Source organism: Hetaerina americana, unplaced genomic scaffold (assembly GCF_022747635.1).
Source record: "Hetaerina americana unplaced genomic scaffold, ioHetAmer1.1.p SCAF_4, whole genome shotgun sequence".
NCBI lineage: Eukaryota > Metazoa > Arthropoda > Insecta > Odonata > Calopterygidae > Hetaerina > Hetaerina americana.
In genome coordinates, this window is record NW_027286985.1 from 20,081,142 (window position 1) to 20,108,737 (window position 27,596).

At 40.0% G+C, this 27,596-nt stretch overlaps 1 protein-coding gene across 1 annotated transcript; it reads right to left on the reverse strand.

Moving 5' to 3' along the window:
* Positions 1-1,384: 1,384 nt before the first annotated feature.
* Positions 1,385-27,021, reverse strand: LOC139692310 (uncharacterized). Its single transcript, XM_071590418.1, has 6 exons — positions 25,645-27,021; positions 11,360-11,491; positions 6,429-6,616; positions 5,093-5,236; positions 2,842-2,966; positions 1,385-1,625 (listed from the first exon to the last, which is right to left on the reverse strand). Exons 1-6 carry the CDS (start codon positions 27,004-27,006, stop codon positions 1,534-1,536), a joined length of 2,043 nt encoding a protein of 680 aa, XP_071446519.1. The 5' UTR covers positions 27,007-27,021; the 3' UTR covers positions 1,385-1,533.
* Between the last annotated feature and the right edge of the window lie 575 nt (positions 27,022-27,596).

Consider the following 27,596-nt stretch of genomic DNA (forward strand, 5'->3'; position numbering starts at 1 on the left):
CAGTGAATACTGGGTTTCTTTTGACACTTAAATAAATTTAAAATTGGAACTCTTTCCAATTTTTGGATTGTTTTGACTATAAAGATTATTGCTACTGAAATAATGTGAACTGAATTGCAGTTTTGTGCAACTCTGCATTCAAGTAGTATTAGAAGATGATTCATTTATTAATTTATGTATACTTTGCAGTCAAAGGTGTTGAATAAGAGGATGAATGCTACTAAGAAAGCCAAGTCAGCAGGGTTGAAGACTGCTTCAAGGACGCAGATGAAGTCATTGCATGGTAAATATTTTTGGTCCTTCATTTTAATGATGTCCATTTTAAGGGTTTTTAATCGACTACTATTGTCACTCTTACCCTTGATTTCTTAATATGAGGTCAGAGTTTAAAAACAAATGGTTTAAGCCGAAAGCTACAAAAAGATAACCTGATTTTGAAAGAATGATTTTCCATTTATTTATGAATCCTAAAAATTAATTTATTCTTGGTTAGGTTTAGCCTCTCATTACACAGGATACCTTCAATACTTAGAATTGGAGGTTTTTTTAACTAGTATGATCCTAAAATTAAAACAATGAGTATGTACAAAAATGGCTTTATACAAGTTTCACAATATTTACATCAACCACATCTCTTCATAAAATATATAGGACAAACCAAACAATACTGCCCAGTTACTACTGCCAAACCTTCACCAGTTCTGTATTTGAAATTAACCAAATTTAAGGTATTTTGCTCCAGGCAAATGCATATTTGTTTCTTAGAGAAATATTGTGAGGTTTTTATATGGGGTTTAAATAAAAAAGGAGCTGAAATATTCTAATTTACATTAATAGGAGGCAATATCCTAAATTATTAATCATTATAGCACTCCTAATAGGTTCATCACATCATTTGTAATGACATAAAAAATGAGTTCATTGGATAATAAGTTATGATAATGTCATGCTTGTCATAGAAGTGACACACTAAGGGAAGCCGTGTTAGCATTTCATTTGAGTGGAGGCCTCTATTTCTCTTGTGTAAGAACTCAATGGTATGAAGCTTTTTCAAGAAAGTCAGTTCATGCATAATTTCCCAGAAAAGGATGACTTATTATCGTTCAAGTTTTGAAGTGTATTTTGTTTGGAAAAATATCATTGGAATTTTGTAGTATTATGTCAATTTTGGTTGTGCTTCGTTTAAGCTATAATCACACATTTAATTTGGAGCTCTTCTTAAGATGTGAGGAAGGCTATTGGGAGATGGACTTTGTAATTGTGGCAGATATATGATAGTGATTTATCAATGTCTCAAAATGTCTAGGATTGGTCATCATTGAAACATTCAAGGTTTTGTCGTTCCTTTCACTACTCCACTTGTATTTTATAAGAAATGCACTCATAGAATGTGGCAGTCATGCTCAGATTCCTTCATCAGATAAGCCGCTGTAATAAGTTCATCGAATACAACTAATTGCTTTGTTCTTCAGAATGGAACAGATTTTTCACTGCTTTGTGGGTGATTTGTCTTCATTCTTCGCATTAATGGAATCATGTGCTCGGGAACGTTGCTTTTGGCTTTATCATCATGCTGGCTCTCTTCAGGGTGTAATCCCATCCTCTCCATCGGAACCATACAATACCTAGAAATAAAAATATTAATCAGTTTTGGTGAACATAAAAGTGTGCAAATGCACTCACAAATCTGTGAATTTTGAAAGCTCTCTCATTTCAGTAACATAAGAGGAACATTACAGTTAAAATAATGACAAAGAACTCTTTCAGAGCTAGCAATAGATAAAATAGTCTGACTATTTTTGTCATGAATTACTAGAATTTATGCAATTTGGTTATTATATCAAAAAGATATACAACAAAGGTTATGCAATTTTTTGGAAGAAGAAAGCTATGTTAACTTTTAAAATATGAAGGCAAAAGCTAGAGTAGGTGGTGCAGTTTCCCTATCTCCGAAATATTTTGGACTAAAATGGTCAAAGTAATAGGAACAAAGGAGAAAAATTGCATTGGGCAAAGAAGCTTTCACAAGGAGGAGGGAGTTGATGACAGGGACTAAGGATGTTAAGAAAAGGCTCATCAAAACCTTGCTATAGAGTGTGGTTTTGCACAGCCTGAAACATGATCATTGAAGCAGAATGACAGGCGTAGGAGGCTTTTGAAATATGGGTGTGGAGAAGGTGAAGTGGACAGAAAGGAAAACTTACAAGAAAGTGCAAGGTATGGTGGGAGAGGGGAGAGGATTGTGGGGTGAAATCGAAAACAGGCAGGAAAAATGGATGCAAAGAATTTTGATGGGCAATGATATGTTGAAGACTCTGATGCAGGGGAGAATGTTAGGCAAGTGAGGAAGGGGCTGTTGTAGGATAGGGATGTTGGACTGAAGGAAGGGAGGAGGGAAGGAGATAGATGGATAGTTATCTTTATTTAGCCTGAGTTTGAGACTATGACATCTCTTCTACTACCTGACCCCTTGTATGCGTGAAGTAGGCAGAATAGATGAGGGGTCTATTGTAAGGCTTAATGTCAGGTTGTGCCTTGTTAAGAAAATGGAGGGAAGGAAGGAAGAAAAGAAAGGGAATTGTTACTGTACCGTTTGGTAGCTTGTGCTAATCAAAAACCTACCTTAACCATAAGATTACCAATAATAATACTCAAAATAAATATAGTTGAAGTGAAAGTCATTTGTTTCTGCTATCAATAAGATTCATAATTTTGGATATGAAATCATATTCAATTACAAGAAATGAATCACATGAATATTTCATTTAAATGAAAATGGGATGATGAGAGTAAACTTTATCAAAACTATTGGTTGTTTCCCTTAAATTTCATAAATATTACCTTGTCTGGCTGTGAGATCCTGTGGGTCATTCAGATATAGTCCATTGAGTCCCCTGCCACAAGACTTCCACCACCAACCTCCCTTTAGCATTGAGGCACAGTTTAGACTTGATCGATCATTATCCCTGGAAAGAAAGCACCACAAATTATTAATTAAATTGTTCACTTTAATCACAAATGAAAATCGTCACCAGTGTGAGAGTTCCAGAAATGGAGGTAAAGTTATCCTAGAATATTAACAGTATTATTCCCTGAGAGGTACATGAATGCCACATAGGTGTTTTGATGCACATTCTTCTAGTTTGTTACTAGCTCTGAATATGATTTTTCAGAATTATTAATGGTTATCATAATGATTCAGGTGCAATCATGATAGTATATGGTGAACAAACATACTGCATTGGAATACGTACAATATAAGCAAAAAAATGTGCCACCCAATTTCCCCAAACAATACCCAATTTTCAGCTCTTGAAAAACTGGAGTTGAGGCGTAGAGTGATAGTGACATTTAATGAAATTTCAAGGTTGGTAGGGTTTTATGCATTATAGAGTACATTAATGAGCTTGCCAAGTTCAAAATAATCTGAATCGGGGCTCATCATTGCTTTGGATTTTCTGGTTTACTTTCAAAAAATATAATCTAAATTAAATAACATTGAGTGTCTACATTAATTTTACCATAATTGAAAACTTCTTTGACCAAGTACAAGTCACTAAAACCTCTTTTTAAAATACCATGTAATTCTTTAGAAAAAAAATCATAATACATTTGCACTTAAATTATTTTTTCATGATAATTGTTCTTTGAAATTTCCAGGATTCAAAGAAAAAAGTGCATTCTTTTGTTCATTTAATACAGATCCTTGCTTTTTTTTAACTGGAAATCTACATGTACAAGGGGGTAGCCAAAAATAATTGGAATAGTGCTGCAGTTGGTGGACCTTAGGTAGTACGTATTTCTTTCACCAGGGAAGCAGAGCGCAAATCGTTCCAAGTTCTGTGCAGGCATTGTTATCATCTTTGAAGGTTGTGTTTAGTCACAATGATTCATTTTGTAAAAAAAAACGGACAGCATACTTACTCCAAGTTCTCTCCACAAAGCACCTCAAGTAGGGATCGGGTACCACTGAAAAATATCTGCTACCACCAGGATTCAAACCTGGGCCTTCTGGGTGGGAAGCAAGTACGCTAGCCCCCGTACCATTGCGATCACCTTGCTTTTCGAAAATTCATCATGGGGGATTTAAGGCAACAGCATTTGAAGCATAGTGAAATTTTGCTTCCTGCCTGGGAAAACTGCTGCAGAAACTGTTGTGATGTTAGAAATATCTTACAAGGATTGTGCTGTGGGAAAAACTGAAGTGTATCAATGGTTTTCCCATTTCAAAGAAGGTGAAAAGTCACTTGATGACAAACCTCATTCAGGACGTCCATCAACAACAATCAAGCCAGTGGAAAACTTCATTGTCATGTAGCTCAAAAAAAGCCTCTCAAGTAAAATAAAACCTCAAGACGATATTCATTTGTTTTTTTGATGTGAGAGGGACAGTGTATTTTGAATTCATCCCACCAGGTCAGACTGTTGATCAGGCTTTCTATTTGGAGGTTTGAAAAAGATTGGGTAACAATTTGCGACAAAAAAGGCTCAATTTGTGGGATACAAAGGACTGGGTTTTCCACCATAACAATGCACTGGCTCTTACAGCCGTTTAAGTGTGCCAGTTTTCTGCCAAAAACACATGATTCCTTTGCCTAATGCCCCTTGCTCACCTGAACTCACTTGGTGCAATGTCTTCTTGTTTCCTCAATTGATGAGGGACATGAAAGTACAACGTTTTGAAAATGTGGAAGCGTTGAAGAAAAAAAACAAGGCAGGAGCTGTCAGGCATTAAAACAGATGATTTTGAGAAATATTTCCAGGAATGGAATCGCAGATTGGACAATTGCATGAAGTGTAATGAAGAGTGCTTTTCAGGTGATAAGGTTGTTCAGTAAAAAAATTACCTAGCTTAAAAAAAATAGTTCCGGTTATTTTTGGGTACCTTCTCGTATGACCAGGTGTATATGCAGTTGAAGTCAGTTCAAAGATTATTTTTAATCATCATGATTGATATTAATAAGGTGAACAATTCTTTTTATATATAAGTTATATGAATGTCAGTAGGATGCTGGCATAAGTTGTATGTTTGCCAACCCAAGAGATGTGTCATTAGCATTTGAAAATAATGTCAAAATCAGTTTTTTCTTACCTGTTATATGTCGAGAAAGGGCTGTTATTACTTCCATACCATGGGTCATTCAATGAATCTCCAGCATTACCCTCATATCCGTCAATCTCCAACTTGTAGTACTCTGCTTCAGAGTAGATCTTGAAATGAGAGTACTGAGCATACCTGAAATTGAGAGACAGTTGTCTTTTGAATGAATGGAAATGTAAACCAAGGAATGGATTACATTTTAAATCCTATTATTGCAGTTTCTTTGTGCACATGTTTTGTGATTACTCAAAACCATAGAAGAGAGGCTGTACATTTATTTCTTTAAATTTTACAGAAATTATTATGTGAAAATATTGTTGTGCTAGTTCTTAAAATAATGCATCCATCCTAATAAAACACTCATTGATACTGGGTTTAACAGTGAGAGAGGGATATATCAACAACTTTTTTCCACGTCAGTGAGACATGATTTACTTCTTTTATAAGAAGTATTCATGGTTGTAGTCATGTGATGGATGAACTAAAATCCTTCCTTCCTGGGCTTGAAAAAGTTAGTAAATTTAAGCCAGTTAAGAAGCTCAGTGAAGAAGAGAGTAAAACAGTGTGTGAAGAAGAAATTTTAAATGCACAGAAAGAGTAGATTTTGGACTATTGATAAGTACTGGGATGTTGAAGATTGCTATATGAGTGTATTGTTTAGGGAAGTGGGTAAGAGGATGAAGGGTATTGGAAATTTTGAATAGGGTAAAAGTTGTTGATATTATGAGTAGCTGAGTAAGGCAATTGTTTAGTAAACATGCTGTCTCTGGCAAATGATATCCATTGAAATGTAGTTGACCACTATAGGGTTAGTGTTTTAGTATGATTTCATGGACATGTCAATTATTCATTTAAATTTAGTCTTGAGCAAATGATGTAGATATTTATTTGGCTCTAGTCCAAAAAGAGTACTTTTTGGCTATTACATGGGAGTATTAACAGTGAAAACAATGGAGGTGATTACAAACACCCAAGCCCAAGATAGAGGAAAACCCACTTGGGTGGGAATCGAACTGGTGACCCTTGAATTGGCAAATGAGGACGTAACCCTGCTGCCACCAAGGCCAGCAAATATACGCACAAATGCAACGTTTGTGCGGGGGAATTGATTTTTTCTGCATTTCAATCACGATTATTTGAAATAGAAGACACACATTGGCTTTTCATCATTACCCTATGCTAAAATTAATTGATTATTATTCTCAGTCCAAGAAAATTTCCACTAATATTCATTAAGCATCAGCTACCCATTATTACAAATATTGAAGCTTAAAAGGAGTCTTCAATTTTTTGTATGAAATAACCCTTCATAATTATCTATCATTACCTTTTGTTGCCTTCAAAGTCTTCAAGTTCAACACGTAGGGTGTATTCTTCATTGTTGGTGAGCATGTATATGTTTTCATTTCCAAGCCAGAACTCTTTGCTAGGGTCTCCAAATCCATTTTTGTAATCTGTCCAATCCCTGTTGAAGTTCTCTCTGGGTTCACCGAGGTCATCTCTTCTTTGAATAACCTGAGAAAAATGACATCATTAAATGCATGCATCAAACATTATTGTCATCCAGCAAGCTGTCAAATATATGCTTTGGAAAAAACAATTTATTCATCATAAAATTCGTTTGTTTGAGACTGGGTGTCGTAGTCATTCCAGATATGCATGAAATGATTTTCTTTGATTTTTGGTAGTATTCCTTTTACATCAAGACAGGAATCTTAGCTTATTAGAAAAAGTAATGTCACCAAAAATACTCTCTCCACTGGAGTTCATTTCACCTTTTACCTCATTCTGATTTATTGCAATGCTGAATAATAAACTGGTATTATCCAAGGAATTGTCGACTAGTTTCTAAGGCATTAACTTATATGCTTGCTGTCAAAATCAATGAAGAATATAGTTGATGTTGAGCAAATACTCACCCCTATGTCATTTATGAAACAGCAAAGAGCCAATATTTTGATATACATCGCCGCAATATCCGAAGTCATTATGGTAAGTGGATTGCATTGATGTTTCACTTACTTAGTGCAGGGCAGTAGTCAAGATATACTGGGAGTCAGTGTTACTCGATGGTTTTTGAAGTGTTTTCTAATGGTTTACTTCAGGTGACGCTGACTCACCCTGTACAATTTAGGGGTGGAAAAATGTTTTTAAAACAATCAAGGAAATCACGTCTAAATATCATGATTCAATGGTCATTTGTCAAGGAAACTAAAATTTGCCATTAGTTGAAAATATCTCATACTGAGTTAGAATTCAGTCGCTTTTCTACCATGCCCTTTTCCTCGCACATTTGGCGATCATGCGACAATATTCTATTATTTTTCCCGGGTATAAGAAATACGAAAAATTTCAGATTTTGAAGGTTGTTCCACCTCAATGACATTTTCGGCGGTAAGAAAATTTACTTATCAAAGTTACCCTCCGGCTGCAGTGTGTTTCGCGATTGGTAGTTACCTATCCTAACCACAATGGCTGTGAGTACGCAGGGAAAGTGCGCGCCTAACTCATTTCACGACTTTCACCCATTCTGTCTCCTCTTATCCTCTCCTATCAATGCCCTTGTACCCGAGATAGTATTTAAAATGTTGACAGTCAAATGCTCTAATCGACTCAGAACTGCGGTTTTTAATTTCTTTGTCCAAGTTAAACCTCTTTCCTTTGTGCATGCTGTAGTATAATGTCCTCCCTCCCCTTTTAAATGGTGGTATTTCGCCTCTTGGCTAAAAGGCAGGTAAAAATGGCTCATTAAAAAATGTTGAATATGACAGGAAAGCTACTTGTACAAAACGAAGACGCCTAGAAAGCATTCCGTGAAATGGAGAGTTAGTGATAAATGAATTTGATCACGGGGCTGCGAAGGCGGTGCAACCGGCACTCATTAAACAGTTGAGAGCCTGCCTAATGTTCGATGGCTCTTGGGAAATATGAATATTTATATTACTATGGAAAATACTTTCCCCGCAGAATTAGAAATTAATTCTACTACGGTCACGCGCGGACTCCGTAAAAATCCGCCCTCCCTAGAATTTTATGTATACCTGGATGTGTACCCCTTAAAATTTTATTAAATGATGCCGTAACTGGGTAAAATACGTTGCGCACACCATTCATTTATCCATCTGTGGGATAGTATCAGTTATACTAGTAATGTATCATAAATATCTTGTTGGCACAATTATGAGAAAATAATTATCGTTTGATATGGATAGACGGGACCAAAGTGCGAATGAATTCGACGACCTTAGTAATCAATCGGGAGAAGTTCGTGGGCTCGAATCTTGCTCGTACATGAATGGTGTAATGTCACCAAATGGATTTGTTTGAGTGAAGTTAGGAACGGTACGCCTTCGACCGCTTCAATAACTTAAAAATTGAAATTGGGGGTTCCATGTAATTTGATTGAATGAATTCTTTCCTTCAGACCTCATTATGTTCAGATCCCTAAGAAGTTAAAATGCCCGCCCGCACACACTACCTTTCTTTGAATTCCCGAATTCTATCTCCTTTCCTCCCTCGGAGCCTGTTTTTCTGTTTCCATATTCCCTTGCGATCTCGGAATACTATTAAATTCTTTTTCAGTTTCCATCGAAGCAGCAGGTTTTTACGCGGATTTTAGAGCGTTGGAAAATTAATATCAGCGCATGAGGTGATTCCATGTCAATAACCCAACAGCGTCGCTTTTAAATGGAAGGTATTTCCTGGCATAGTACATGTAGCAAGATTAGACCGCCATTGTTCTTAACTAGCCCTTGGAGAATCCCATCCGAATTTTCAATAAGCTACGGTTTCCATCCGCCCTTCTTGGTAAATTAAAACGTCAGAATCCTGGCCATTTGAGGGAGGATGCGAGTATAATAATATGCATGTTTTTTTGTGATTCCCTGTCGTTACTGTGCAATGGTGCAGAATTAATCGGTTAAGCATTATTATAGGAATGCAAGCAAAGATGACGGAGCATACATGTGTGTGATACTACATGTCGGACATTTTTGAGTTTCTTCTGCCGCATTGGAGGCTGCTGTATTTATGCCTCTTGTCAACGATTAATTGGATTCCACGTGTAAGTTCGGGCAAGCATGAAAATAAGTCTTTTGGAATTCTCTGAGAAAATAATTCATTTCTTTGCGTGTCGTACGATTCAACTAATATTGATGCGTCAATCTAACACATCATTGGGAAGTCATATTGCTCTAATTATAAAGGTACTTAACACAGGGGTAGGGAAGTTGAAAAGTGATATCTGAAATCAGTGATTTTCAATCCCGGAGGCTCGCACGTAGAATTCCTATTCTTGGTGCATTTCTCTTCCATGTTTATTTTGTGCCTTTTCGTAGGGCACGCTGATTGAATAACAATGCGGCCGTCTAGCCTCATCCCCCCTGACCTTGTGACACGATTTTTTCAATCCGTGTCAAATTATGGGCCCCCCTCATCGCTCTCCTCCTCGCGGCTCGGTTCGGCTGGGCGGAAAGCCGTTGCTCTCCACCTCTCCCCATCTCTCCGATCTCCCCTCCCGACACAGGGGAACCCGTTCCCCCGCGACGAGTCCAATGATCTCTCTCTCTCTCTTCGTGCTGACCGCGATACACCCAAACAACTCCATTTTTGCATACTCTTGTTTTCATTCTCTGATGCTGAATTTCTTGGTCGAGTCGCGCGAGAGGAAGAACAGGAGGGATTCTTGTCTCTTCGCCTGGTTTTTTTCGTTGGGGGATGATTTTGGGACCGCTCCGTGATTTATCGTCGGACCCGAAAGGATGGAAGGGGATCTGCCGCTTTCGGAGGTGGATCGCCCGTTGAAGTCTCTGAGACTGGAGTTACGAATCGTCTCCGGGTGCATGCTGCAGGTCCCGCGAGTATTGTGGGTGGAGGCGCAAAGCGACTCTCGGACCTCCCAGGGGACCATTTCCTTTTATTTATATCAATGCGCTTCCTGTGCCGCAACAGCGCTATTCGTCTCCCCGAGTGAAATATATCGGACGACTTCGCCCACGATAGGTGCTATAAACTTTAACCTATGTGGCGTCAAAACGGGGAAGTGAGGAGGTACGTTTTCCGTGCGGTTCTTTTTTGGAACAGTAAAGATGAGAAGGAATTGGATATCTCGTTTCGTTTGTGCTCTTTTAAGGAGGGCTGAGAGAGCCTACATGGGCGGAGTTAACTCGGCTTCTCGGAGTGCTTTCCTTTTAGTGGAATAAATTTGAAATCCACACGAACTGATTAAACGATTGGTAAATATTTAGTGAGTATTAAAAATTTTAACGGAGCATCTAGAGGTAAATATTCAGTTACCGCAAGGGATTAATTTGTCTCTAAATTCACCTCCTTTTTAAAGGTTTGACTTTCTTATCTTCTTATCAAATGACTGATTTTTTAGTCGAAATTGGTCGTTCTGCCAAACTGATTGCTTTATTTGATGTTAAAACCATATGTTACGGATGATTGATCCGAAGTTAATTTCTCAAACTCTTTCGGACTTCTTGAAGCTTTTCGCTGACATTAATATCCATCTATGCGCCTCTTGCCTATCCAAGAATGGGTAACTGACGAACAAAATTAGTATCTAGTTGACTGGAAAGAAGGAAAATTCTTTAAAAAGGTAATCAAAATCAGGGTCAAAAAAAGTCATTTAAAGCCTTATTCAAGGAGGCGCCCTTCACCCTTCCCCCACATTGATTTGATATTCTTGATAGAAACTGGTGTTTCTGAAAATAGAGATAAAGTTCGTCGACCGAGGTCAAGAGGGGGTGAAGTGATCTTTTTTTGACCTGAACTTTGGCGGCATCGCATATGTGAGAACACGACGAGCTCGGTCGCGTTAGCCGCGGAGGGGATGTTGTGTTTCGTAAACTAGCAAAATTAATCAAAATTCCTGTTATTTCTTGAATCATTAAGTATGATTTTCATTGAATCACCAAATGAGGTTTTCGTGACAACTAGAATAAGGTGTAAATTTACCTCTTTCAAAAACACGTTGGTTATTTGCGGAAAGACAATCACAGAACATTAACAAACCTTTTCGGTCGCCCTTGAGTAATGAAAAATTATCATTAATAAAATAAAAGGCATTTGAAATGTTTACTAGCAATCTAAAAGTGAGTCCTCGGACACGAATAGTGTTTAGTTTGCATTAGAATTTTTATATTTTGACGTAAAATGGTAATGGGATTTGAAACCAAAAATGAGTTGACTTATTCTTTGACATGAACCATCTGTTATGACAATTTTAGGCCGGAAAATAATTTTTTAACTTACTGTCCATCCTCCGTCAGCAACGTCTTGTTCGCAGTACACCTTGAGGTACCAGTATGTTGTCCCCCTGATCTGCAGGTAGTAGATTCCGGAGTCCCTCATTCCGGCGTTCAGAAGATCCACGCAAGAATATCCCTGAAAAGATAAACATAATGAATTTCAATGCTATACTTATCCTTCCCAGCACAACTCCTGAAGGATTTACTCCTTTAACTACGTAACTAACTTATTCATCCTATGGAAAAAGCAGAAATAAACGCGATTTCACACCCCCCCCCACAGAAAGTTAAGAGTTGGCATGGCAGAAATATCCGTAGTGCCTATTGTGAAAGTGAATAGCGAATTAATATTTGAAAGAAATTATTCAATAAAGGACACTGTCACATTATTTTTCCGTGGAAAGAGAGATAATGCAGCCTTCATCCTTCCATAGTAGGTATTGTCTTTTTTTTATCTAAATAGCTCCCCCACAGCTAGTGGTCCCGAATTCCACAACGCTCGGTGTAATTGGTGGTACGCATCTGTGTCAGAAATATCCAATTTCACAATTCTTGACTGCCGAAATGGTCATGAAACTTTCGCGGTGTCGTTGCGACGTAATATCAAGCTGTAATCACCATACATCAACTGCAAAATTAAAATCACGGGGTTGGAATACTAATTAGCTTCGAAAGGTTCTCAATTCTTAGAGAGATAGCTGGCACAGTATCCACGAGGCTAGCACTCCGACCTTGGTAATACTAATTAATGCCAGAATACAGAGCATGGTGAATGCAAGTGTTTGGAGGTTGTTTCCTCGGTAGACGTAAACAACTTGAGCAGTTGTGAAAGAAACCTTAGTCATATGCGAGTTAATCTTTAATGATACAGTTAAATTCTCAGTATCACCAACAGATGATGCTTCTCTGTGGCTTTCTAGTTTTAAAAAACTATACTTGAGACGTTATTAATTTCTTTCCGGGACATTTCCCGGTAATGAATCAGTTCTCATGGAAACCATAATACCCTGTTACAATCATGCATCTTGGCTACATCGGCGTAAATTGTAGATGGGAAGCATTATTGTTAGTAATGACATTATTGAAGAGCCCTTCTTCTCTTCGAACTAAGCGCGAAGTCACTGCTTAGACGATGAAACCGCTCGTCTCCGTTCTTGACTTCTTTTGGGAATCGAACCTACTTGTTGGAATGATTGCAGGCTATCGATTGTTGCTATTTACTTCTTATGAGCCTCAATGAGTTAATGAGTTCTTTTAGCGGAATAACATAATTCATATTGGCTCGTGGGTATCATTCACGTAGTTTGTCTTGGCAGCTTTTGCTGGGCGGAGCACGTATCGAAGATGATACTTTTCGATCTCCATCACTATAATGTCGTCAATATTCCTGGTGATGATTCCAACAAAACCGATTCAATAGCCATTGCTTTGCATGACAAAAGGGCTACCCGATTAATTGACGCGCGAAGAAGTCAATATCCCAGCAGCTGCTTTTTTTCGAAGAATGGAGCAAGGGAGTCAGTACTTATCAATTTCCATCTCTTCAATGAGGTCGACATACCTCGTGATGACTCCACCAAAACCGATTCCATTGTCATTAATTGGCGTGCCAGAGGGCCTCCTCTGTTCGAGCTTCGCCGGAATTGAAGATGTGCGAGTTTCGGAACGGTGCCTTTTTGCTGATCACCGCTGAATTAATTCCTCGGACGCCGTTGCGTGTGCGTTGGTGTACTCGTTCGTAAGGGCCCGGCGAGAGACAAGTGTTGACCGCGCGAGGGGAATGAGGGGGCAGGGCGGGGGAACCGGTCGTGCTTACCCGTGACCGTGGGAACGGGAAGCACCCACGGACAATGGAATTGATTTTCCCTCCGCTTCATGTATTTCCACCTAGGAGATTCATGGAAATGATATCCCACTCCACGGAAAGGCTTTGGCGTTCGGTGATAAGCGTGATGATCTCCCCGTGTTGGGGGACCGAGTTCGACGTTCGATCGGCACGTGATCCACCAGTTTGGGCTGTTTTGTTTACCCTAACAGTACAGATCATCGGGTGTCAGTGTATTCGCTGTGAGGGTGGTATATGAGCACTTCAAATCTTATAAATCCGTGAAATAAAATATTCTAATTTTACATCGCGGTTCACAATATTTTGAACGTTTTTGGGATTTGGATAAGATAATTGGCAAGCAATTAAAATGAGTCTGGCCAATAAATTATCGTGTGGAAGTGACACGTATAGGTGAATCCTTTCATGTGAGGGTTGAGGTCGCTAAGATGGCGCAGAATTGAATGTGAAAATATTTTGGTGACATGAAAGTCGCCAATTCATTCAGTTACAGACATTCAGCGCCACGGTAAACATGTCGCACCCTCGCGCACAGATATTCGTCAATGCGTTATTTGGAATTTGGCCATGAAAGAGTCATCGGACGTGACTCGAATTCTAACCGGGTTACTCGATCGGCGATCCAGTATGTGAACTAACCTCGCCAAGGGGGATCGAGATGGTGCGGGGGCTAACGTACTGGCTTCCCACCCTGAGGGCGCGGGTTCAAATCCCGGCGGTGTTGAATATTTTTCAGAGGTATCTCGATCCCTACTTGAGGTGCTTTGTGGAGGGCACTTTGAGGGAGTACGCCGTCCGTCGGATGGGACGTTAAACTGCGGACCCCTTGGCGCCTTTCGTAAAGAGTAGGCTAATGCCGACGCCGGGTTTCTCTCCACCCTTCATCCTTTCCTGTCCATCCCCTATGGCGCAAATGACCTTAGCTGTCGGTCGCCTCCCCTCAAAACTACTACTACTACCTCGCCAAGGTGTCTTTCTTCTAGTTAAATTTCTAATGGATTATAGTCGAACGACATTACTCGCCTTGCATTTTAACTACATTTATCTGTCTCTAATAAGCGTGTCTTGAGTCGTCGCCCAGAGGATTAACCCGTATTCCAACGTCTAATGATATCTTAAACAATAATCCAAAAAGAAATACAAAATAGTGTGCACAGCTACACTCAGTGGTGTTTGATAATCTCTTGTAATGTTTGATAGTTCGCCAAAAACTCAATTGAGATGGTCGAAAATCGAATCCGAATGTATTCATCAACTGGAAGTAGAAAACGCAAAATTTCCTCGTCATGAGTTATTTATTTTAGCGTAAGCATTCAGGTGTGATATTAATAGGCATTACGGTAACCTTCCTTCTTTATTTTTCTGCTTAATGAGTGACCGTGTCTCCTACTAATATTTTCCTTCTTTCCGTGAATTCTCCTGAGTGCAGTTCACCTTGTCATTTTGGCTTGAAATTCATAGCAAGTTGAAAAATGGATCAGTGTTTGGATAGGGTAAGGGCTTTGTAGCTGTTAAATTCGGGCCTCTGCGCTTGTCTGTGGGCTTCATATTTTTTGCCCGAGAAACGGTGATAAACACATCTTGTTAACTCACCATAACTCCCGCGGCATCTCCCGTTATATTCATTCGTTCTTTATGTTAGTCCCGGTATCTCGACTGCATTATAATTCAAAGAAGAAACGGACCCGTATTGAAAACTGAGGGTTAAACGGTCGGAGTCTTTCCTTGGCGTCGGGCACTAAAAGGAGAAATGCCTTCAGTAATTACCTCTAGTTTCCCTGCAAGGATTTCGATTGTATCTCCAACTGCTGCCATTAGCTCAATCATTTTGGACGAAGTTCTTCCAACACATGCAGAAAGTCGCGTTTATGTTACGTGGTTTTAGTCGAGGCTCGAAAATTTTTTTGTCTCCGCATAGGCTTTCCCACCTTGTTTTACGTCTGTCTCGGTTAGTTTTTGTGTATTAACGAAGTAGTTGTTGGAATTAAATCCAGCATTGTGACTGATCGAATTTTTATATAGTTGATTAGATGAAAGTCCGATAGTTGTTGGTATCCGTCGTTATTTTCACTGCCAGAAGATAAACGAATATCAGCCTTTTTATTTGCCTAAAATCGGAGTGAAAAATCGTCGGCTGAGACTAACTTTTATGTAGATAACTCGTCAGGTCCTCCGTTACTTTTGACATTTATTTTCTCTATCTGATATATATAGTATGTGGTTTGAAGAGGCTGAGGAAACCTTTTTATAAACTGTTCTTGTTCCAAAGAAACTGCGGGAAATGCCGCAACAGTAACTTTTAACTGAGTCATCCGCTAATGTGCATTTCAATGCAACAATTCCAGAGTGTAAAAATCATTCGCCTTGACTGGGATTCGAACCCATTTGAGGGATCTGGGTTCGAATCCCAGTCAAGGCGAATGATTTTTACACTCTGAAATTGTTGCATTGAACTGTTCTTGTGTTTCTGAAAAAGGTGCGTCTCTTGATTTTTTTAATTTTCCAACGATATCAGATTATAAATGAATTTCACATAACCACATGACATTAATTTAAATATTTTTATGAACTTACAATTGAATAGGTATTTTTTTGTCTTCGTGGCATTATTCCGTTCAATATGCATTCGTGACTTTCGTCATAGGTAGTTGACGTGAATTTATAAATAAAGATATATCATTCATTACACGCGTTTAAAACTTATTTTTTGTTATTGCCTCGTTTAGTGACCCACTTTCTCGGAATTTGCCCTCGGGCCGTTGCTCAAGCAAACCTTTTGTCAAAAGGGTATATCTCGGTGAAAAATCAAAAAGAGAGTCGTTTTCTTCATGAAAGTCTTTGCGTTTGAAGTCCTTCTCCATGAAGCAGGGACCGCACGATTATTATTCAAGTTTCATATCATTTAGAAAGTATTGTGCCCTCTTGTGATATTTTGTGAGATCATCGTGGCACTGCTCTCGCTAAGTTTTTGACATCCGGGTTTGACAATAGCGGAACTCTTTCACGTTTCATCCGTCCCTTGCTGAATTAATTGAGCCATGTCAATTAGGTCTGCGGAATCGGATCGATGGCTTTTGTAAGAAACGGGGAGCTTCGTATTTATTGTTGGCTTTCCAGCGAATATTGCTGTTCAAATGTGATTGTGAAATACACCTAAGATTTGTGATGGAAATAAATTGGTCTTAACTATAAATCTTAAGTGCACTTAGTTTGAAGGAAATAAATTTGGAATATGCGCATATATTAGCGGCGACTAAATTAGATTATTTATTTTTTTTATGGCTCATCTAACTCGTGAACAACTTAGTCGTTGATTCAAATATTCCGGATACGACGTCTCCGTTTGCCTTAACTTTATTAATCCCAGGAAAGCGGTAAGTGGCCACAAAAGTGTATGTCTGGATCTAAATTTAGTTTCTCCATGGAGGTTTCTCCTGCCCTCGTCGGGTCCTTGTCGTTTGGGGAATATAAAAATACAACACATTCAAACGCTGCCGTCGTCTCATGCGATCTCCGTTGCTTTGCAACGTTTATCCGTCGGAACGGAAAAAAATACATTGTGCCTGCTTGACGGGAGACTTTTATTCAAACACTTGATGCAGCTTTTATCTTCGGCGATCATCCGAGTTCCTTGGAGGTGTTTTTGCTCTCTTTCTCGTGGAGTCTTGTCTGCTTTTCTCGCATGCCGTTGCGATATAGGCTCTGGCATAGTTTACGATCGAAATTGACTCGGGCAAATGTTCTTTTCAGCTGTCAAAGCATCGAACGATAGTACGTATTGAAAGCCAATCTGTAAAGGTGGTCGTTTCCACGATAATATTTACTCGCATTATCGTTTCTTTTTTCGCAGCGGATCGCCTCGACCAAAATTGCATTACACGAAGTGAAGGATATCTTTACTTTTTTTCTTTCCTCCGTGCCATTACCCATAGACGCCCACAGTCGTTTACACTTTCGTCGGCAAAATGCTAATGGGTATTGGGTGATTATCATGTGTGCTAACGTGTGTCACTTCTTGCCAAAATGCGCTGAACGTAAAGGCTGAAACTAAATCGCTCGAACGGAACGATAAAAAGTACCACTCCTCGGTGCAGGCTCATCCGGCAATTTCACAGACCCCCTCACGCGTACTCGTTAAATTTTTCTCATCCTCATACGGATTCAGTTTATTTTGCATTTGTCATTGATGTATATTTACATTTCCTCCTCACCTCGTAACTCGCCGCAACTGCTTGTCACCGGGGTGTTAAGACGTCATCATTGAAGGACGGTTAAAAGTCAGCAAATTAAAGGTAGGCGCACAGTTGTGTGAAAAATGAGCCAATGAGCACCAAACTTCTGTGGCAGTTGGGCAGCAGACGACTAAATAATGCTACGATGGACTATCTTAAAAACTACAATAACGCTTATCATATGTCAGTTCAACCCTAAGATAATTTTGATAGATGATGATGCTCAGTTCGTTCCTAGTCAAGTCGTATGACTTCTGAAATTTTCACTTTAGGGTATGGGGCTGTTCATTTAGGAGTGCCCCTTGTGTTTTCCGAGGAAGATCTGTTCCCCAAATAATCAAGCAGCTTGCATAAAGCTGGGGGTGGTCAGAGTCACTCAGATTTTCATGAACGCAAGCACTCAGTCAATAATTGAACACTATCCACAAATTCACTGTGTTAACAAAAAACAGGAGATGTTTCGGGGATAAATCCAAACCAGCCCAAAGGCAGTATAAATGGTCAATAGTAATGATATGCTGATCTGCTAATAACCTCCGTGAAATCTTTTGCGAGTAACTCTCTTAAATTAGGTTATCCATAACATTCAAGCCTCAGACCTCAAATATTGGCGGTTTTGATTTGCTGAAGTAAACCTTCAATTCATCATGCCTTATCTTCTTTTGCGTCTATATCGTGGTTTTGTATCCTTCTGATTCTTTCTTTTAAGTGCTCACGAATGTGTAGAATAGTGCATATGTCAAATTACATCATTGCAGTTTGATGTCCAAGTCCATTGCAGTTTGATGTCAAAGTGTGAATTTAGGGAAAAATTGTATGATTCATGTGATGTTAATATTATGGCTGTCCATTTTACTGAATATTTCCTGGGAATCCCTCCGGCTACGTTCGATATCGATGACTACGATATTGATGCTCATACCACTTCTGTAATTTCATCATCTAAACAGTTTGTTTTAAAAATTGAAGGTCGATATTTCGCGTAAAATATTGCTTATGCGAAATTAATCTCTCATTGATTGGCAGCCCGGAATCGCAGTACGATACAGCATGGACATAGTACATCTCCACCGATGCGCAATAGCGAACAGCGGTAAAGAAAGGTGCGTTTTGCCATGCCATTTTCAAGTCCGGCCAAGCCGAAGTGTTCCCAGATCACGTGTGTCATTCTTTGATTCTGTATTTTCGTCGTGGAATTCTAATTGCAGGTGTTAATCCTGAGTTATGTTGGTAGGTATGTTTTCCCGAATCGTCTCTGTTATATTTTTTCCGAGATAAAAGTGTATGGTAGCCTCTCCTTCGAGATTTGCCTTGCCCTTCGTAACCTTCGCACTGTTAACGCGTTAAAGGCGCTTCTCCATCCGACACCTTTCTCCACGAAGTCATTTCCAGACAGCCGCATTTCAAAGAAGAGATGTAACGGTCTCGTATTTACTACCTTTTGCGGTGCGAAAATATCTCCCCTCTGGACGTTCTTGGCGTACATACTATGAGACTGATGTGTCGAAAGGCCTTTCTGGAAGGCACCTGTTTTCTCTTCTTTAAATATTTCTTTGGTATGATGCTCCGATCTCCGAATTATTGCTATGTCCATGGGGTTATATCTTGGCTGAATTTCATTTACAGCTTCGTTTGGAGCTCTACGGATTGATTGATTAAGTAAATTCGGAATAATTCAAAAAGCCATCCGGTTTATTTGTGAATAGTGTGATATGTTATTGAAAATCTTTCTAATCTGTCATATATGGGGTGAAATCCATGTATCAAAGCTTTCGTATAGAAGGTCGTTCATGTTCTGGCGTCGCAGGCCAGTCAGCCAGCAGCTTTCTCGAATACAATCCACCGTCCATAATTTAGAAAAAACTGGGGGCTAAAACGTTAGTTCTACGAGTTTGTTGTTAGAAGATTAACTACGAGTCGCTCGTAGTTAATCTTCTTCAAAAATAGAAGTGGGGTGTATACTGTTGAAAATACTGGCGGGAGCAGTGTATTACGTCGGGGGAAAGTCTTTGACAGTCTTATTGCCCCTTCAAAAAAAATTTCTACGGTGGATTATATCCAAGAAGTGTTTAATGTATGGCCCAAATCAGTTACATTGACCAAGACCCTCGACGGAAACGTTGAACTCTGGATCTCATTCCAGTTGTGACAGGTCAGCAAGAATTTTAACTCTCTCTTACTCTCTCCTTTCTCCAGATTTGGACGTATATGGTTTTTTTCATTAATGAATTATAGTTGTTCAGCTCCTAGGTTTTCATAAGTTCATCTGTCATTGTTTCAACTACGTGACGTGCATTCTGAACTCCTGGGCAATTATTGTCTCGACGACCAAACTCTGTTATCCTGAGGCTCTTCTCATTTAACATATTTCCTCGATGGTGTGGTATTGTTCATAATTATTTAATGGTTTTGGTTTATTTTTCTTTATTGAATGGTATTATGCTACAAGAGAAATGATACCGATTAAAAAAATGAAATTTCAGTCAATTTAGTTTTGAATTATATTTCGAGAATCTTCAGTAAATTGGTTGGTATAGCTTTTGTGAATGCAAAAATATTCAAATTATTACTGATTTTCTGTATTTTCGAGAGGCGAGGACGTCTTGAAACGCTTAGCCCATACCGAAGGTTAAAATATTTTCCTAAAGGGTTTCATCAGGGTGATCACTTAGTCGAGGAAATTGGAAAAATGGAACTCGCTCGGTTTATTCAAAATTCCTGAAAAAATTGGGAGAATGAGCAAAGTTATTTAAAAAAAGTGGTAGTTTGGTTAACAAATCGGGAGCGTGCTATGGGAATCAGGAGCTCTCGATAAGATAGATATTACTTATAGATGCGAGGTCGATTCTAGTCTAAAACTGTTACTGCTCGGCCCGACTTGAATGATATGCGTGGCATGCGAATCAATGAGATGATCCACTCAAAGAATATGCAATATAGTTAATAAAAATTACTCGTGAGAAAAGATGGCAGTTTCGTCGGGAAAAATTAGGGAATGGAAATGTAGGAAATGAGTGGCCACCGCGTGTCTAATATAGCCTACATTTCCATAGCTGTATTACCGACGACCCTAGACTGTTAGGTTCACACGTTGAATTCCGATGTAGCGTAGAATCTTACTTGAAAAGCCGCGTATGTAGTAGATTATGTTAATTTATTTTGTTAGTGAAAATTTTTCGACAGCTCTCGCGGGACTTTGACAGTCCTTCCCCGTCGTGAACGGCCTCAAGTTATGACTGCATCCTACTCTGTTAACGGGTATGTGAACCTCAATCCGTATTCGATGCTAAAAGCCCTATCGGAAAACAAGGCTCCTCTTCCGCCCCGTCCCAACCCAATAATTCCCACGCAATATCCTCCGGATGCCACTTATAAACACGCTCCGTTGTCATTCATTCGCCCTTTCACCTCCCTCCTCCCGTCCTCATCCCTCCCCCCTGCTACAGGTTATCACTTGGAAAGCCCTTGACCGAAGATGCGCAAGTGTACAGAACGCGAACCCGAAATCGCGTTGTGGGTCACAGCGAATGGCTGGCACGCACACGTATACATACACGCACGAGGGCTGGGAAACATGCTCAAACCCGTCCAATCGCTCATCTGCTCCCCCTTCACCTTGCGAGACCGTTTGGGCGGGTCGGGATCGAAAGTGCAACGGGTTTGGTTATGCCCACCCCTCCCCTTGCCTCTCCCTCTCGTCCGCTACCTTTTGTATGTAGGGCTGCGTTTAGTGCTCATTTGAATTTCGCAAAGTTGTCCGTGCAACGGAGTTACTTTTCACTTTGCACTTCGCATTTACGCCAGTGCTCTTGGCGGTTCCACAGTGTAAAAGCTACGCCGATTCGCGTCCCTGATGCGACGAGGAACGTGTTCCACAATAACGCATATGCCATCCGCATCACCATCGTGACATTTTAAGTGGAATATCGCATATTTCAAAAGTACCTTGCACTATCAAATTGAAAATGGGGGGGCGATGCGTCGCTTTTGCATAGTTGCTTGATATCGCGTAACATGCCGCCTAGCAGTCTATACATCGCAAAATCACGTAGTCCTGTGTCCACACTTGCGCCCTAGAAGAAAGAAAGGGATCCTTGCCTGATCCAATGTTCCGATAAAATGTTAATGAGCTAATCGGGCCAGTTCGGCTTCTGAAGTTTATTATCGAACTTTAAAATACCCGGGTCAGTATTCGACTCGAACGTTGCTTTTAATGGAGAAATGCCTGACTTTTTTGCGCGTTACCTTGGATTCCGCCATTGGAGTTTACGGCAAAGGGTGCTAACGCACTAGCCGTTATTGATACATTTTGATATGATCATATCACATAGGATATGGGTATTATCTAAAATTTAGAGTCATACTTCAACTCTCTTGACCGCGGTTGTTTCCGTAGTTTCAGTTATTCAATGTTTACCGCCATCAAAATTCTATACAGCATCTAATATCTTGCTACGCCGTACTCGTTTTGCGTCATATGTATGTACATTATCGAGTGTTATTTTTCAATTTCAATTTGGTCGTGCATATGTACGTCATACTACGTACGTCAATGGGGGAAATGAATATTGATTTCGCAAATATTCGCGGTTTTGAGCATCCGCGTCAGTGTTTGGACATATCGGTCATGGGTGTGGGGCTACTATCGTTCTAATGGCCGTTTTTAATTTCTTCCCCTGTAGTGATCGCATATCGTGCTTGGTGATAATATTGCTCATTTAGTGATGTAATGAATCAGATAGAGTTCATTTTACCTTACTTCATCATTGTTTTCAGTTACCGGCGTAATGAGGTGTGGGAATTGTTTTCCTTGACTACATGAAATTCTCCTGTCGGACATTTTGAGTAATTCTAGTTTTATATTTATTCTTCGTGCTTAGGTTGATTCCCACCCTAGGTCTTCTATTCAAAATGTTACATGCCGCACACAAAATTAGGCATAATTTTCTAACTTTCCTAATTTTGGTCCCCAATCCGTGCGCATCGACCCGAATGAGGATTGTATGGGTTTACCAGAGGGTCGCAGAAAGGTACTACTTCATTTGCCGACATTGTGGGTCAGCAGGTCGGAAGAGATTGGAACTTGAGAGCCATAATGAAAAAAGTATGACAAATATGGCCCAATCTCGAAACGAAGATGGACCTGAAAATTAAAGGTTATCTTTGAAGTATAATATGAGGTGTAAAAACTACGTCATAGCAGTTTTCGTCCGACGTGAACCTTTTATATATTCACTGTTACAAACGGGTCAATTATTCGAGAAGAAGTAGTTGAAAATCGAACGCCAGCGGTTTATTTAGGAATATTTTATTTGGATGCAGTTCATTACTAGATTATATTTCAACTACTATGCGAGTTAAGCTATGCATGGCGGCCTGGCCGTCTAAACGTCTAACATATTCTGTGTCCTTTCCTAGTGTTTCTGTCTTTAGTCAAGTTTTGAATCAAAGTTTATGCATAGCCTTGTGTCGTCGCTGAAGAGCGTTTGTTAGAATGCTCTTTAATTTCTCTGTAACGTTTCGATAGTTATACAAAGCAATAGTGATGCAAAAAACTGAGCTGTGCTGACGTCTAGCGAGAGCTTTATCTAGGAATCACGTATAATATCAATTCAGTCTTGGATAAATTTAATTTAAGACTAGTGGAGAAGTAGAATCCATTATTCATTCGCTACCAACTAGCCTTTGACATCACGAAAAAGTTATGGATTTGCTGTTAAATGAAATGAGATAATTATATATACCTGATGGTCAATTGAAATGGCAAAAATTCAGTGAAACTGCGGGAAATTTCGCGACATTTAACTTTTAACGGATTCATCTGCTAATGCGCATTACGAAGCAAAAGTTTTAAGTGTAAAAAAATCATTTGCCTTGACCGGGATTCGAACCCACCTAGGAATCTCGGTTTCCGGGTTTGATCCCGATCAAGGCAAATGTTTTTTACGCTTTTAAATTGTTGGATTAGAATTTGAAACGGCCTCTGTTGTTCATTCTTCCGAGAACATTTTGCTGATAACATATTCATCCGTGTGTAATATGGCTTTCTTTGAGCTCGGCACCCGGTGATGTGATCTCTTTCGCAGGGAGTATGGAGGGTGACGGGTTGGCTTTCGTCGTAGATGTTTTTCGTGGCGAAAGAGTCAACGGTGATTTATGTTGCCCGAGGGGGAATGGCAGAAATCGGAGTACCTGAAATCCAATTAAAACTACTCCCGCAGTCGGCCCCGAGTTGTCATGTGTTTTCAAAACGAGCTCTTGTCTTCAGTTGGAATCTTTTGGCACCCAAGCGCCAGTCTTCTTTTCTTTACCTCCCGCTCATTGGTTATCCGCGGTTCAATCTTTTAGGAAATCGGGGTCTTCTAACGCGCTCGCGGAAAGTTCTCCCTCGTTTCCGCCGCGAAACTACTCAATGGAGCTAGGAATCACTTGCCCCGGAGGAGAGCTCATATTTTGTCGGTCGCTGTGACCCTTGGCTTTTCGTCCTCAATTGCGCCCTATAAGGTGCTGTATCCGGTTTTTTTCGCTTCCTATGTGTCGGCGCTCGTCCGTGATTTTGTAACAAATTGTCTCGGGAGACTATTTTGTCAGCTGTGCCGCGTCGCTGTCATTTTTCTTTCGTCCTTTCGCCTTCTCCGTGTTGGGCTAATCAAATAATCGTCGCGGCTGTTTTTGACGCACAGTTCAAATGAGATGAGTTTTTAAGCCTAGAATAACTGGCGAAAGAAATTGGGAAACCTCGAAAACCGGCAAATGACACTTCGGGGATCGTCGCTCTTGGTGTGGACAATACTGTGAAATGTTGATTTAGTGGACATAAAAGTCATGTTAAGCCATTCTTTTGCGATGCTCAAATTTAATTTTTAATGTTTTTAGTATTCGCTGTCACATTTTTGGCGAGAAGGTAATGTTATGATGAATGGTTTTCCTTTCGTGTGTCTAATATTGGCAGTTATTTTTCTGGATTTACGATGTCATTTTGTTTCCTCATGGTCATCACTGATGTGCCTCTCTAAAATTCTTGATTTCCCCATGTTTTATGCTTATAACACGGATCTCCGCTGTTCATCTAGGCGTTCCGAAATCGTATTTTGCGCGGCAATCTTCTCATCGCAGACCCGCTTAGCGCTAGTTTCATGTAGATGCTATCATCATAATTAGTTTTTACTTCCTCTGATTCTTACTATTCGTCAGCGAATGTTCCGAGAAGGTCGATAATATTTTCTCTGGCCTTGGATTTTTATACAATACGCTCATTTCCCATAATTTTTTCGAAATTTGGACCGTGAAAAGCAGCAGCTGGTCTCAGTCTGCAATCCTCACGGCCATGACCTTACATTATGCTTTTTCGCTCACGGGTGTTATTTATAGCGATTAAATGGAGCAATTTGTGATGACATTTGAAATGCGACGTAGATTTGAATAAAATCTCTCTTCTAGTGGAATATTTCAGTGCCTCCCTGGTATTATATTTCAGTTCGACTATATTTCTACTAACTGTTATTAAATTAATATTACGCATTGATTGTGTTCTTTTCTTTTCGCATGGATTTTAGGGTTTTCGGAAGTATTATTTCACGAACCGTAGTTGTTGAGGTAGAAACCCGCTCTGTGTTTGAAACCATTGTATTTCTCATGAATTTCTTAGGACCCCATTTAGGGTTTGCCCTTAGAAAACTATCGCAAGAAAGAGAACGACGGTTTAGTAATCGTCATAGTAATACTATTTAGTATTGGTCACAAAAATGCATGAATTTCTGTGGCTACTTTCTCTGGAAATAATTCAGGGATTTTCTGTGGAGAAAGTAAACTAGGAAGTAATTTCATAATTATCTTTTTTTTTCAAGTTTTCTGAAAACATACTGTGGAATTTCCTTACGTGCGATAAAATGAGAACATCCGTAGATTTATCTCATTTTAATATTTTGGATTGAATCTCTTTATTATTTTGTTCTTAACTGGAATTGTCAAAGTGAATATGATTTGAATTCCCAGTATCAAAGTCATCCGTTGAGAATTAAGGAGCTCGGTTTTTCTAAGTTATCGGAATCTACTTCGGATTTCTGTGTAAGATGTTATGGAGTGCGTATAAAGTCATGCTTATTACTATTAAATCAGGTCAATAAGACAAAAATCATGCTGTTGGAGTTTTTTCTTGTGAAATATTAAGCTTTCAAGATTATTATTTGGCATTTGCTTTTTTTAACTTACCTTAACGTCCTTAATGTTTGCTAGGAGGTCGGTGGTAAATGTGGTATTTGCGGGTGATGGCTTGTTTTTAACACTGGGGAAGATCACGCCTCTATTCCTTGGCGCACTACGTGGTGTAACTGTCGCTGGACCAGAGGTGGACGAAGAAGAAGACCCAGATGCTCCAGCGGATGTCGAAGATGACGTGTATACAGGGGATATTCCCACGGTTGTCGTCGGAGATGTTGTGGCGGAGGACCAAGCAGTCGTTGCTGCTGAGGAAGACGTAGCGTAAGGGATTGTGGACCCAATCGGCGAAGCTACGGCGGGTGGTGCGGATGGGGTTGTAGCCAAGAGTGAAGACCCGTGTAGGGGAGCGTAGGTTTCAGCTGTGTTGTCTTCCGGACTGTTCACCGCCGCGTACCTCGTGGGGTCGTACTCCACGAGGCGATCAATCGTTGGATCTAAGAGTAGTTCAGCGGGTACGGGTCTCTGAGCCAAGGTCACTATGTCTTTCGATACATCTTCTTGCTTCTTCAGCCTCTTCTCTACCAAATCTAAATTCTGAATTATTTTGTTAGCCTTTACTCTAAGGTCCGCGTGAATGTCGCTAATCGCCCTTTCCTGTCGTTGTGTTTGAGTCAACAGCTCGTCGGACTTGGGCACTAAATCGTCCACTGAACTCTTTGTGCCCACCACAACGTCCCAAACCTCGTCCATCTTTTCGGACACGGTAAGGATGGGATTCATCTGTCTCGCGAGGCGGTCCAGCTTGCTCCCAGGTCTGACAATAGGTCCTGGCGTAGTTGGGTTGGCGGCAGTGCGGTTGCGCATTGGAATCGGCACGGGTTCAACGACTGCTTCATGTACCTCTGAAACCATGTTCAGCATCTTCCCCAGGTTCTCGGAAACAAGATTGATGTGGAACTGAAGTTTGCGGTCCACGTTGGCTGTGGTGGTTCTGAGAGCCTCGAGTTCGTCCGACACGTGTTGCATCACCTCTGCGCTGATGACCTTAGACAGGTCAATACTCGTGGCTTTCTTCTCGCTGGCCTCTGCATTGATGTCATCTGCCGGAAGGAAGTTGCTGTCCAGCTGGTTCTTGAGTCCCACTAACTTGTTGTCAATATCGCTCACCTTCTTGTTAAGGGAGACGAGCCTCATATCCAGGTTTTCCACAACTTCCCTAGCGTCTGGAGTCATGCCTCCCCTGGACCCATTGCCCACGGGGCCAGCGGCCTGGATGTTGACCCCTCTGCCACCGCGTGTTGCCTGGCCGCCTTGGAAAAGCTTGATGTCGAGTGAACGAAGCTTGGAGATGACGGCTTCTGTTTTGTCGATGTTATCCGTGACTCTAGAGTCGAGCGCTTCCACGCGCCTCATCAAATGCTCCACAGCCTTGTCTAGGTTTTCTATCCTCTGGAGTTTTGATTCGAGCGTCGATACGATGACTTCGAACACGTTGAACAGATACTGCTCCCTGTAAGGAAAAAATAGGAATTTTTAAGATTGATGCATTTATAAACTTACATTAACTTTTGAATCACGCTTTAATACAAGCATAAAGTTTCAAAGCACTAGAGGAAATTTGTTTGAGTAACAATGAAATGTTGCCAAATTTTAGCCTGCTTCAAGTAGGAATAATGATGGATATTAAAAATTATTCCCGACAAGTCATGAAGTCAACTGCGAAATGCTGACATATTAATTATAAATATTTTAAAAGTATATGAATGGATGTAATAATATCGGCTCTTCGTTTACTCGAATGAAATGTGTACAGACGGAAAAATACCCTCGAAATTTCGATTTTACCAAAGAATACATGCAGCGAAGCCAGTAATACATTGTTTTCCGGACCAAAGTGTTATTTTTTCGCTGATAATATACGTTCACGGAAATGTTTGTCTTTGAGAGAGTAGGACTTTTTCTTAGAAAAGTCTGGAAAAAAGAAAGAGCCTTTATATTTCAGA